Source organism: Musa acuminata, chromosome BXJ3-3 (assembly GCF_036884655.1).
Source record: "Musa acuminata AAA Group cultivar baxijiao chromosome BXJ3-3, Cavendish_Baxijiao_AAA, whole genome shotgun sequence".
NCBI classification, from domain to species: Eukaryota; Viridiplantae; Streptophyta; class Magnoliopsida; order Zingiberales; family Musaceae; genus Musa; species Musa acuminata.
In genome coordinates, this window is record NC_088351.1 from 38127747 (window position 1) to 38141049 (window position 13303).

General features: G+C 40.5%; 1 protein-coding gene and 1 long non-coding RNA gene across 6 annotated transcripts; both read left to right on the forward strand.

Annotated features, from left to right (window-relative positions):
• Positions 1 to 100: 100 nt before the first annotated feature.
• On the forward strand, positions 101 to 6437 carry LOC135585962 (serine/threonine-protein kinase/endoribonuclease IRE1a-like). 3 transcript variants are annotated; one of them, XM_065140843.1, is made up of 8 exons: positions 101 to 1088; positions 1892 to 2093; positions 2796 to 3619; positions 4428 to 4600; positions 4708 to 4954; positions 5056 to 5359; positions 5635 to 5699; positions 5944 to 6437. In XM_065140843.1, the coding sequence occupies exons 1-8, from the start codon at positions 766 to 768 to the stop codon at positions 6008 to 6010; spliced, it is 2205 nt and encodes a 734-aa protein (XP_064996915.1). In that variant the 5' UTR covers positions 101 to 765; the 3' UTR covers positions 6011 to 6437. The 3 variants fall into 3 exon arrangements, with proteins under 3 accessions (XP_064996915.1, XP_064996914.1, XP_064996916.1); XM_065140842.1 differs by lacking the exon at positions 5635 to 5699 and having other exon boundaries at positions 103 to 1088; XM_065140844.1 differs by lacking the exon at positions 5635 to 5699 and having other exon boundaries at positions 988 to 1088; positions 1896 to 2093.
• A 1367-nt stretch (positions 6438 to 7804) lies between these two features.
• Positions 7805 to 13204, forward strand: LOC135633806 (uncharacterized). Of its 3 annotated transcripts, XR_010495161.1 has the most exons (5): positions 7805 to 8986; positions 9164 to 9277; positions 9794 to 9991; positions 10218 to 11802; positions 12577 to 13204. It is a non-coding gene; the product is annotated as an uncharacterized LOC135633806 (long non-coding RNA). The 3 variants fall into 3 exon arrangements; XR_010495160.1 differs by lacking the exon at positions 9164 to 9277; XR_010495162.1 differs by lacking the exon at positions 9164 to 9277 and having other exon boundaries at positions 9802 to 9991.
• Positions 13205 to 13303: the final 99 nt, after the last annotated feature.

Consider the following 13303-nt stretch of genomic DNA (forward strand, 5'->3'; position numbering starts at 1 on the left):
ATGATATTAACGGGCTACGCAGTTTATCGGATCCAACATGATGTGGAAGCCGAAGTCTGTTGTTGGTTGTTTGATGTGGAAGCCTATTCGGATCCAACATGATCGTGTCGCCAATGGCCAGGGTGGGGAGAGAGGCAGCACTCATTCTGATCTCTCGGTGTTGGTTTCCTTCAACTCGTTTCTGTTTCTACTCCATTAGCAACAGATCCAAGCTCGAGTCTGGAATTAACATGGCTTAATCATGTTAGGAGCAGCAGTACGGCATGGAGGAGCTGCAGCAAATGCTACCGGAGATGGCACAGGATTTTGGCTCACCTTCTTGGCCTTGTTGGTCTGCTGATAGAGGATCCTCGCGAGCTTCGAAGTGGTTTGCAGACGACATGGCAAGGGCGGGAGAACATGAGCTCGTTGTCTCCCTCTGCATCTTTTGTCGTCGGCTGCAACAGATCGAATGGCACCGCTCCACGCATCCGTCGCCCGCCGCCCTTTACACCTCCTCCCCCGGTGGTGCCGTGTTATCCCTCCATGGATTGGCTCCTCATGAAACCTCCACCAGCTGTAAAATACCATCTCCACCAACACTTCTGTCCGCGCTGCCTGAGAGCGCCCAAAAAGCACCCAGCCGTTACAGAACGGCAGCTCCTTGTTTCCTTGCCCCATTCCACCGCTTTGACCTAGTGGGGTTTGCCTTATCTTGGTCCATCCCCGGCCAATTTAGTTGCTCCCCAAAACCAACCCCCACTTCCCCTCCTCCCCTTCCATTCGATGCTGCCATCCGCGCGGTCCGTCGCTTTCTTCGCCGTGCTCCTGCTAGGGTTGCTCGTCTCCGGCGTGTTGACGCCCGTGGCGCTTGATCGGTCGGCGGAGAGCGAATCTTGGGGGACCGCACCTGCCGCCGCTGCTTCTGCTTCCCCTCTTCTTTCTCCTCCTACTCCTTGGCTTTCTCTTCCTGCTCCGCCTACTAGCGAGATCTTCCAGGAAAAAAAATGGACCGACCGGCCATTGTCGGGGGATTTGGTACCGGTCGAGGAGTCTCCTCCTTTTGTCCCGGATCCCAAATCGGCGTTGCTATTGAGTTCGGCTGAAAGGTAAGCACTTGGATTTTGGATTGGTTCAAGTAAGAGCAGGGTTTTCTGCTATCGCTCGTATGTTTTTGATTGGTTGTGTTTGTTAAAGATCTAACTTTTTAACGTTCAAGACACGAATTTGAAGATAGTTGTCGTGAAATTTGACTCTCTCCTTTCGAAATTCGACATTACTTGCAGCTTAGTAGAGGCTAGCTGCTGCAACAATGACAATTTGCTATCTGTGATAGGCGTTCTTTTAAGCATGTCGACTTGTGCGAATATGTGTTTCAAAGTAGCAGTAGCTTGATTATGGTAATTCCTGAAATTCTCATGTGGCTCGATGAAACATTTTGCACCCACTAAGAACCATTGGCTTTCTGATATTTTCTATATTAGCTTATGGAAACAGTTGTTAGATGAATGCATAGGTTTACCTTCAAGTGGGTGAAACTAATACTAGGTGTTTTCAAGTTTTGTTAGTGCAAGTAATTTTGGATCTATGAATCTTCTTTTTCAACTTTAAGCTTAAAAATCCTTCTTTTCAGGTAGACAGTGACCGTGTGATATGTGTTTGTGCTGTTTTAGGAACAAATTGATCTGGTTATTTAACAACTACTAGTTCAACATGCCAAAGCTTTTTCTGACATACATGACATGACATTGTTGGTACAAGCAATAACTTTTTGTATATGTATGAAATATCGTGTTTTTTATGTGAAATCTTTTGGTTGTTTAAACCTATTTATGTGTGTGCTCTTTGGGATACTTACATATATGTTGCTGCATTTTGATTTTTGTTTTTGTTTCTTATTGTGTTGCATCAGTAAGGAGGGCAGATTCTTCCTCGCTTTGCCAAATGGTACTATCTATTTCATGAATAAATCTACAAAACCTCAGTGGGAGCTTTTGATAGGGGTGCTACTATCATATTCATGGAGATGTCCTTCAAATGATGATCCTGATTATATTGTGTTTTCTGATAGCAATGGGGAACTTTATGAATATAGCAAGGATGCTGGCATAAGGGTACGCTCACGAATGTCTCAGTGTTTTTTGTTATGTTTATAGTATCTAGCATGTGCTTTTCGTGTGGAGATCACGACACATGAAAAAAGCAAACGATTGGGAGATGGCATGGGGGCTGCTGGTCCTTTTCCCATTGTATATACTATATAACAAGGTTCGAAATATCGTACCGTACAGGCGTTTCGACGTTCGCTCGGTACGGTACAGTATGGTAGACCGAGCGGTATATCGTTCGGTATATTATATATATATAAGATTATATATATTTATATTTTATATTTATATATATATTATTTATTTATTTAAAAGCCGATGTCACATCGCCTCGGCGACGTCGCCTTTTCCTTCCCCACGCGGGGCGACGTCGCCTCGTTTATTTAAATAATTAATATATATATATATATATAAGCGTCTCGGCGACGTCGCATTGCCTCGGTGACGTCGCCGAGCCTTTTTCTAAAAATATATATATAAATAAATATATAAATAAATAAATAAAATATTATTTTATTATTATTATTCGTTCCGTCCGGTAACGGGTGGTCCGCGTACCGATATACCGTCGGACCGGTACGTACCGCCCGTACCGAGCGGTATTATTCGGTATTGCTTACCTTGCTATATAGTATAGACCAATAACATTGTTACTATTAGTGTGCATTTCAACTGACTTCTTCTATCTTATTCTTTTTCATGCTGTAGAAACATGACTGGACAGTGGAGGAATATATGTCCAGAGGGCACCTGTGGTTGAAGGATCAGTTATCACCACTAGGCCATGGCTTGTCAACGCAATCTATTTATGGTCATAGTTGGCTATTTATTCTCTCTGTGCCTATATTTGCATTTTGCTGTTTTGGGTTGAGAAAGCTGTTCAAGAATGATAAAAAATATAATGATTTGAAGGAAAAGCAATCTGTCGTTCCTAAGAAGAGAAAATCTCGGAAGTCTGGAAAGTTGAAAAATGCTACCATCAGTGTTAGTCATGACAGACATACTTTATCCATGAAACAGAATGTTGAAACCAATGGGCATAATCAAATTCAGGTCAATGGAAGTTATTCATTTATACCTGATGGTGATAGTGATGGGCGTTGGGTTGGAAGACTTTTTGTTACAAATATTGAAATCGGTCACGGGAGCAATGGTACAGTCGTCTTTGAAGGATTTTTTGGTGGTCGTCCAGTTGCTGTAAAACGGCTTCTTCGTGCACATCATGATGTTGCCTTTAAAGAGATTCAGCATCTTATTGCCTCTGATCGACACCCAAATATTGTTCGGTGGTATGGAGTAGAACAAGATTTGGATTTTGTGTATATCTCACTGGAGCGTTGTATTTGCAGCCTAAGTGACTTAATATGCATATGCTCAGATTCTTCTTCACATTCAGTATCTGTGGAAAATCAAACTTCAAACTCTGTGGTTGAAGATAAAGTTCAATTAAGCTTGGTGAAAGGTATCAGAAAGGATGTTAACTTGTGGAGATCAAATGGGCTTCCTTCAAGCCAACTCTTAAAGATAATGAGGTGCGGGTTTGTTCTTTCCCTCGTATGTCTCTTCACTGTAGATTTTGTGTTGCTCTGTTACTTCTTTGTCTCCTTGTATATATATTTGAGTCAATATTTTTTTATAAACAGCTTATAGGTCATCTTTTATCTTACTTGTTGGCATTGGGTGTTTACTGAACAGTGAAGAATTACCCATTTAACAGCCATTGTTTCCTTAAGAATATAAGACAATGACAATTTGAATCTCATTTGATTGAATTTAGCAATTTGGTTTTTTCTTAGAAGTAGCTTCTTGATTGCAATATTATTTTCTTTCACAAAAGAAAACTTCAAAATACATCAGAACCAGCTCTGCTCTGTACAACAGATGATGGCGAAGTTGGGAAGAAGTTAAATGCATATTCATTAGTAACACAGTTTCTTAAGCACAAGAAAACTTTGTACAACAGAGGATGACATATGTTTCTATACAAAATCAAGAGTGACATAGTTTCTTAAACAGAATAAAAACCTAAATTTATAGTATTGACTGGAAAACAGCGGATGTCAAATTAGCAAAAAAGTTACAGTTAATACAATAATTAGAGTGAAAAGCCTCATCTAAGTAATCCAATTTGTTGTTATTGTTGTTGTTGTTGTGTCTCATAGGAGCCTTTGACATGTCTAACTTTAAGGCAATAGCATTTGATTCTTTTCCTCAAGTTGCTTGTGTTGTCTATTTATTTTGGAAATTGGCTATGCTAATTTGCAAATTTTGGTAGCTATTGATCTTTTTTTATACTGTGGATCTGTTGTTTTTAAAACTTTAATCGTGTTTGTTTTACAGAGATGTAGTTTCTGGCCTTGCACATCTACATGAACTTGGAATCATACACCGGGATCTAAAGCCTCAAAATGTGCTAATAAGCAATGACGGACATCTTAATGCCAAGCTTTCTGATATGGGTATAAGCAAACGCCTACTTGAAGACATGTCTTCATTGAGCCGTAATGCTACTGGTTAGTGCACAATGAGAACTTTATATCTCTGGTATCTGACAAGTGTGCTTATTCTTTTATTATCCTTAGAAATTGACCAAGTTCAAGCATGTTTTAATTTACCATAGGATATGGTACCTCTGGTTGGCAAGCACCTGAACAACTTCTTCATGGGCGTCAAACACGAGCTATGGATTTGTTCAGTTTGGGTTGCATACTATTCTTTTGTATTACCAAAGGAAAACATCCATTTGGCAATCATTTTGAAAGGGATGCCAACATTATTCACAATCGCATGGACCTCTTCTTGGTGGATCATATACCAGAAGCTGAACATTTACTTTGTCAACTGTTACAGCCTGACTCAAAGATGAGGCAAGCAGACCTTTTTTCACAATTTCCATGGTTACATTGCAGTCATTCCCTCTGCTCATTTTTTCTGATTTGCTAAGTACATGCTTCTTGTGTATCATCAGGCTGAATGCGGTAGAAGTATTGTGTCACCCTCTTTTTTGGAGTTCTGAGACACGACTTTCATTTTTACGAGATGTAAGCGATCGTGTTGAATTAGAAGACAGAGAAAATGAATCGGAGCTGCTAAAATCATTAGAAAATAGTGCGCCAAATGCATTTGGTGGGAAATGGGATGATAAGTTAGATGTTGCATTCATTACAGACATGGGTTGTTACAGAAAATATCGTTTCGATTCCATACGTGACCTTCTACGAGTAATAAGAAATAAGTTGAATCATTACTGGGTACTTCCAAAAGAACTCCAGGTAGCCTCTTCCATCCTTTTATTTGAGTATATTCATCTTAAATTCTTGAGATCAATTTGCTCTGTGTGTGTAACTTGGTTCAAGTAATTTCTTTGTGTGGTTTTCTTATGTAGATATTTGTAGTTATATTATCGCTTTGTTGAACCAATCAATTAGAAAGTGTGCTTCTTGCTTCATAATGTGTTGCTAGTTTAGGTACCACAATATGTATGCTGAACATATTATTTGGTTTCCAATACTTTTCCATTTTGTCTGATCATCATCATTTTTTTCAGAAGGAGCATTTTTCACTTCGGCTTCAACTGTATGAAAAAGAACTTGAATTGGATATACTTGTTGGGTTTGTTTACTTTTACCCCTTTTTTTTTTGGCTTGGATCTCAAATAAAATATTGCTTATCATCCCATTATTCTCTTTACTTGGTATACCAAATTTAATGGTGTCATACTGATCCACTTGTTAATGCTGATTAACTAGTTGAGGGTGTTTCATGTGTTGTGTGCTTTGTGAATTGAGTCTCATATATAAAGCAGTACTTGCAAGGGTATTTGTTCTTTATGCTGAAGTATTTCCAACGGCTGCAGGAAACTCTTGGACCTGTTCCTCAAGGATTTGATATGTACTTTGCAAGTCGATTCCCAAAGCTCCTAATTGAAGTCTACAAAGTGGTTTACCGATTCTGTAAGGAAGAGGATTACCTTAGCAAGTATTTCCAAAGCAGCAGCCTTCTGTAGATTCAGATCTTCTGCTCCAAAGACTTGAACCAACGGATTTGACTCGACAATGCTGATCATTGTTGTAAATATTTTCGTGTTGTAAAACTAATATGAGAAGTGCTTGTTTTGTTCTCTCTATCTCTCTCTCTTCATTTGGCGAAGGAGGTAGGACTTCTTTTGCTTCTACTAGTATCGATTTTAGTTCTAATCCATGATCGGTAGATGTTTCTTCTCATCTCTGTATTGGATGATCTTTGAGTGTCGTTGGATGAATTGAATGAGGCATCCTTCCTCTTTCATTAGGATGCTTGTCTTCTTAGTTCTTGTATAAGCGTAGAGTAGATCGGTGCGTTCTTTGTGTAGATGGATTCTCTCTGCTTTTGTTTCATTTTTTATCGGAAGAGAAATGCTGATTATGAGGTTGGCAACCTTCAAGCGGATTTTTGGTGATCTTCTCAAAGTTTTATTGCAAATATGCTTCAAGGTGATGATCGCGTCTCGCTGGTTCGGGTTTTCCTCTTATGCGTTGTGCAGTAATGTTGTTGACGTCACTCCGGTTTGTCTCCATTCAACAGACCATGTCAGACACAGGTTGATGCAGCGAGCACCGGTTTCTCCCACCATTAGCAGCCGCCGTGGCTGTTCGATTGCATCACCACCCCGATTAGCCATATTTTGAATCTAGGTCACGACTCAATCCACCGTTAGCGTCAGTGCAAACGTGATACCTCGGGACATAAATCCAACGTCACGTCGGATACACCCCTGTAAATTCAGCATAAAGGCCACCTCCCTCCCACGTCGATCAAAACCCGTATAAGGAGGCATCTTCTTCTCGGCAAGTCTTATTCTGGAAAGTTCGGGACGATGTTGCATGGCGTCGTTCCGCACATACCGACCGACGATCGTAGCGAAGATACGAACTCGCCGCTCAGGGAGTCGATCGCTACGCTATGTCAAACGCACATACGATCGACTCTCGAGCACCAATATAAAAGCCATTGACCATCATTTGGCTAGAAGATCTGAGAAAAATAAACAAAAACCACTGAGTTAATCTCCGAGAGGCCTAAGTCGGGAATCCTCCGATCCAGGCCTGTGTGCAGGAACGTGACCACTCCCAAGCCAACTCAAATCCTCGGTGGAGACACGTTCTACCCGACTTTTGATCCAGCCCAACCTCAGGACCAACCCGATCAATCGAGAGACACACTCCTGAGCGTTGATATGATCTTATAAATAATTAATATTCTTAGTCATATTTTTCAAAGCCGTTAATAGATTACATTAAAATAGTTTAGGTGTATTTACTTAACTATCCAGAAGTAAAATATTTTGTGCTTAGTTTCCAGAATGGCCATATTTTCTTACTGTAGGAGCACAAACATCAACGTTGTCGACTGATCATATCATATACTACAATACAAAAATTATTATTTTTTATTTCTGGGGGTCGACAAGTAGAATATATATTTTAATGCTGTCCGTCCGATCAGAATCATCTGATGGGTGACGTGTCCATATTTGCTCTGCCAAGCTTGGCGAGTGATGCAAATAATTGAAAGTTCCGTGAATAATGGGCCTTTGGCAGTATCGTTAGTCCATAGCCGTATCGTAGGACCTGATTTGATAGCACAGTTATGGGCCAAGCCCAACTATACGTCACGAATACGAAAGCCATCAAACAATCGTCCGGTGTCGCATATGCTTTCCGTAGTGGCCCGCGCAAGCAAGAGGCTGCAAGGCGAAAAGGAAACGGAGATGATCGGGTCTGTGGAAGCTCTTGGTCTGGGGCTGGGCTGGAAAACCCTACCGCCCCGCCATGTTTGTCTTACATGGAGTGAGGTCTTTTCCAATGCCTCCAATGCCGATGGTTTCCAGGCACCCCTCCCTTTCCCTCTCTGAGTCTTTTGAGGATTGGTGTGACATGCGATGGTGAAGAAGGCGCCGGGAGGAGGGAGGAGGAAGCTCAGGGATTCCTACAAGCTGTGGGGATGGGGGCATCGCCGTGCCCATACCTGCTCTGGCTGAGAGATGCAGGTTGATGGTGCTTGCCGATCCCTCGCATGCCTATGGTTTTTAGTCGCTCGTTCCTCTCCCTTGCCCCTCTTGTAATGCTCTTACGTTATGGATGCGGCTTACAGTAAGAACAGGTGTTCTTATTTCAGCCGCCTCCTCCACCAACCATTCTGTCCGCTGCCGGAGAGCTCCGACAAAGCACCCAGCCGTTTCAGAACATCCCCCCTCTGCATCTTTTGTCGTCGGCTGCAACAGAATGGCACCGCACCACGCATCCGTCGCCCCCCTCCCTTTAAACCTCCTCCCCCGGTGGTGCCGAGTTATCCCTCCATGGTTTGGCTCCTCATGAAACCTCCACCAGCTGCAAAATACCATCTCTACCAACCATTCTTTCCGCAGCCTGAAAGCTCCGACAAAGCACCCAGCCGTTTCAGAAGGGCAACTCCTTGTTTCCTTGCCCCCATTCCACCGCTTTGACCTAGTGGGGTTCGCCTTATCTTGATCCATCCCCGGCCAATTTAGTCGCTCCCCAAAACCAACCCCCACTCCCCCTCCTCTCCCTCCATTCGATGCTCCCATCCGGGCGCTCCGTCGCTTTCTTCGCCGTGCTCCTGATAGGGTTACTCGTCTCCGGCGTGTTGACGCCCGTGGTGCTTGATCCGTCGGCGGAGAGCGAATTTTAGGGGACCGCACCTGCCGCCGCTGCTTCTGCTTCCCCTCTTCCTTCTCCTCCTACTCCTTGGCTTTCTCTTCCTGCTCCGCCTACTAGCGAGATCTTCCAGGAAGAAAAATGGACCGACCGGCCATTGTCGGGGGATTTGGTACCGGTCGAGGAGTCTCCTCCTTTTGTCCCGGATCCCAAATCGGCGTTGCTATTGAGTTCGGCTGAAAGGTAAGCACTTGGATTTTGGATTGGTTCAAGTAAGAGCAGGGTTTTCTGCTATCGCTCGTATGTTTTTGATTGGTTTTGTTTGTTAAAGATCTAACTTTTTAAAGTTCAAGACACGAATTTGAAGATAGTTGTCGTGAAATTTGACTCTCTCCTTTCGAAATTCGACGTTACTTGCAGCTTAGTAGTGGCTAGCTGCTGCAACAATGACAATTTGTTAGCTGTGATAGGCGTTCTTTTAAGCATGTCGGCTTGTGCGAATATGTGTTTCAAAGTAGCAGTAGCTGGATTATGGTAATTCCTGAAATTCTCATGTGGCTTGATGAAACATTTTTCACACACTAAGAACCATTGGCTTTCTGATATTTTCTATATTAGCTTATGGAAACAGTTGTTAGATGAATGCATAGGTATACCTTCAAGTGGGTGGAACTAATACTAGGTGTTTTCAAGTTTTGTTAGTACAAGTAATTTTGGATCTATGAATCTTCTTTTTCAACTTTAAGCTTAAAAATCCTTCTTTTCAGGTAGACAGTGACCGTGTGATATGTGTTTGTGCTGTTTTAGGAACAAATTGATCTGGTTATTTAACAACTACTAGTTCAACATGCCAAAGCTTTTTCTGGCATACATGGCATGACATTGTTTGTACAAGCAATAACTTTTTGTATATGTATGAAATATCGTGTTTTTTATGTGAAATCTTTTGGTTGTTTAAACCTATTTATGTGTGTGCTCTTTGGGATACTTACATATATGTTGCTGCATTTTGATTTTTGTTTTTGTTTCTTATTGTGTTGCATCGGTAAGGAGGGCAGATTCTTCCTCGCTTTGCCAAATGGTACTATCTATTTCATGAATAAATCTACAAAACCTCAGTGGGAGCTTTTGATAGGTCAGCCACTATCATATTCATGGAGATCTCCTTCAAATGATGATCCTGATTATATTGTGTTTTCTGATAGCAATGGGGAACTTTATGAATATAGCAAGGATGCTGGCATAAGGGTACGCTCGCGAATGTCTCAGTGTTTTTTGTTATGTTTATAGTATCTAGCATGTGCTTTTCGTGTGGAGATCACGACACATGAAAAAAGCATACGATTGGGAGATGGCATGGAGGCTGCGGATCCTTTTCCCATTGTATATACTATATAGTATAGACCAATAACATTGTTGCTATTAGTGTGCATTTCAACTGACTTCTTCTATCTTATTCTTTTTCATGCTGAAGAAACATGACTGGACAGTGGAGGAATATATGTCCAGAGAGCACCTGTGGTTGAAGGTTCAGTTATCACCACTAGGACAAAGACATCAACTTTTTATGTTTTTTATGCTGATAGTGGGGAGTTAATTTATCATGATAATGAGCCTTTTAGTTTGCCGACTGTTGGTGCTCCTATGGCTAAAGAACAGTCAGTTGCATCCAAGCTAGTGACTGGCAATGCTACTTATATTACCATCATAAGAACAGATTATTTCCTGAATAGTTATGATATAAATAATCATTTATGGAGTGTGATGATTTCTCGTATCAGTGCTCATAATGTTGGCCCTGGACTGACAAATACCATGTATGATGAAATGGAAACTTCATCCGTGTCTGGAAGAAATATTCCTGTCTACTTTACTGGCGAGACTGATCAACTACCTAACCCCAAGGCTATGCTTCCTCCCTCATTTTCTGAACCAAATACTGGGATGTGGGATGGACAAGACTATGAGCAAGCTTATGAATGCGAATCAGCCAGTAAGTGTTCCTTAGGAATTGTCACAACTTCCGTTATGGACCATGACCAGATAGTGGAGAGACTAAACGATGAACATATTTCTTTAGTTGGATCACGAGGCTTTCCTACTTCCCCAAATGGATCTCCACTGGGAAATTGCATTTTTGATAGGCCATAATTTCCTACAGCATGTTCTAGTTTTGTAAACTCAAGACAGAGACCCAAAGGTCCAATCAACTGGCTTTATCACGAACAAGAGAGTTCTAAGACATCACGGAACTCATTGGATGATTCAAATACTTATTCAATCGACAGACATTCTCATGTTCAGCAAGGCCGTGGCTTGTCAACACAATCTATTTATGGTCATAGTTGGCTATTTATTCTCTCTGTGCCTATATTTGCATTTTGCTATTTTGGGTTGAGAAAGCTGTTCAAGAATGATAAAAAATATAATGATTTGGAGGAAAAGCAATCTGCCGTTCCTAAGAAGAGAAAATCTCGGAAGTCTGGAAAGTTGAAAAATGCTACCATCAGTGTTAGTCATGACAGACATACTTTATCCATGAAAGAGAATGCTGAAACCAATGGGCATAATCAAATTCAGGTCAATGGAAGTTATTCATTTATACCTGATGGTGATAGTGATGGGCGTTGGGTTGGAAGACTTTTTGTTACAAATATTGAAATCGGTCACGGGATCAATGGTACAGTCGTCTTTGAAGGATTTTATGGTGGTCGTCCAGTTGCTGTAAAACGGCTTCTTCGTGCACATCATGATGTTGCCTTTAAAGAGATTCAGAATCTTACTGCATCTGATCGACACCCAAATATTGTTCGGTGGTATGGAGTAGAACAAGATTTGGATTTTTTGTATATCTCACTGGAGCGTTGAATTTGCAGCCTAAGTGACTTAATATGCATATGCTCAGATTCTTCTTCACATTCAGTATCTGTGGAAAATCAAACTTCAAATTCTGTGGTCGAAGATAAAGTTCAATTAAGCTTGGTGAAAGGTATCAGAAAGGATGTTAACTTGTGGAGATCAAATGGGCTTCCTTCAAGGCAACTCTTAAAGATAATGAGGTGTGGGTTTGTCCTTTCCATCGTATGTCTCTTCACTGTAGATTTTGTGTTGCTCTGTTACTTCTTTGTCTCGTATATATATTTGAGTCAATATTTTTTTATAAACAGCTTATAGGTCATCTTTTATCTTACTTGTTGGCATTGGGTGTTTATTGAACGGTGAAGAATTACCCATTTAACAGCCATTGTTTCCTTAAGAATATAAGACAATGACAATTTGAGTCTCGTTTGATTGAATTTAGCAATTTGGTTTTTTCTTAGAAGTAGCTTCTTGATTGCAATATTATTTTCTTTCACAAAAGAAAACTTCAAAATACATCAGAACCAGCTCTGCTCTGTACAACAGATGATGGCGAAGTTGGGAAGAAGTTATATGCATATTGATTAGTAACACAGTTTCTTAAGCACAAGAAAACTTTGTACAACAGAGGATGACATATGTTTCTATACAAAATCAAGAGTGACATAGTTTCTTAAACAGAATAAAAACCTAAAGTTTATAGCCTCTTCCATCCTTTTATTTGAGTATATTCATCTTAAATTCTTGAGATCAATTTGCTGTGTGTGTGTAACTTGGTTCAAGTAATTTCTTTGTGTGGTTTTCTTATGTAGATATTTGTAGTTATATTATCGCTTTGTTGAACCAATCAATTAGGAAGTGTGCTTCTTGCTTCATAATGTGTTGCAAGTTTAGATACCACAATATGTATGCTGAACATATTATTTGGTTTCCAATACTTTTCCATTTTGTCTGATCATCATCATTTTTTTCAGGAGGAACATTTTTCACTTCGGCTTCAACTGTATGAAAAAGAACTTGAATTGGATATACTTGTTGGGTTTGTTTACTTTTACCTCTTTTTATTTGCTTGGATCTCAAATAAAATATTGTTCATCATCCCATTATTCTCTTTACTTCGTATACTAAATTTAATGCTCGTGTCATACTGATCCACTTGTTAATGCTGATTAACTTGTTGAGGGTGTTTCATATGTTGTGTGCTTTGTGAATTGAGTCTCATATATAAAGCAGTAGTTGCAAGGGTATTTGTTCTTTATGCTGAACAAATGAAACTCTTTGTTCCTCAAGGATTTGTTCTTTATGCTGAACAAATGAGGCTGCAGGAAACTCTTGGACCTGTTCCTCAAGGATTTGATATGTACTTTGCAAGTCGATTCCCAAAGCTCCTAATTTAAGTCTACAAAGTGGTTTACCGATTCTGTAAGGAAGAGGATTCCCTTAGCAAGTATTTCCAAAGCAGCCTTTTGTTCAAAATGCTTGTTTTGTACTTCTTGGATGTAATAACTAAACCCTAGTATATTATCCTAAAAAGGTTGTATCTACTATGTTTATAATCCAAATCCTGCTTAATTCATTGCAAATTGTGATTCACATTTGGAATTGAGAGGTTCAGAAACCACTGTTCGGTGATCTTCCTGCACTTTAGTGCCTTTTTGTTGTTTGGATCTCCTGTAATGAAATATTCATTACAATCAACAG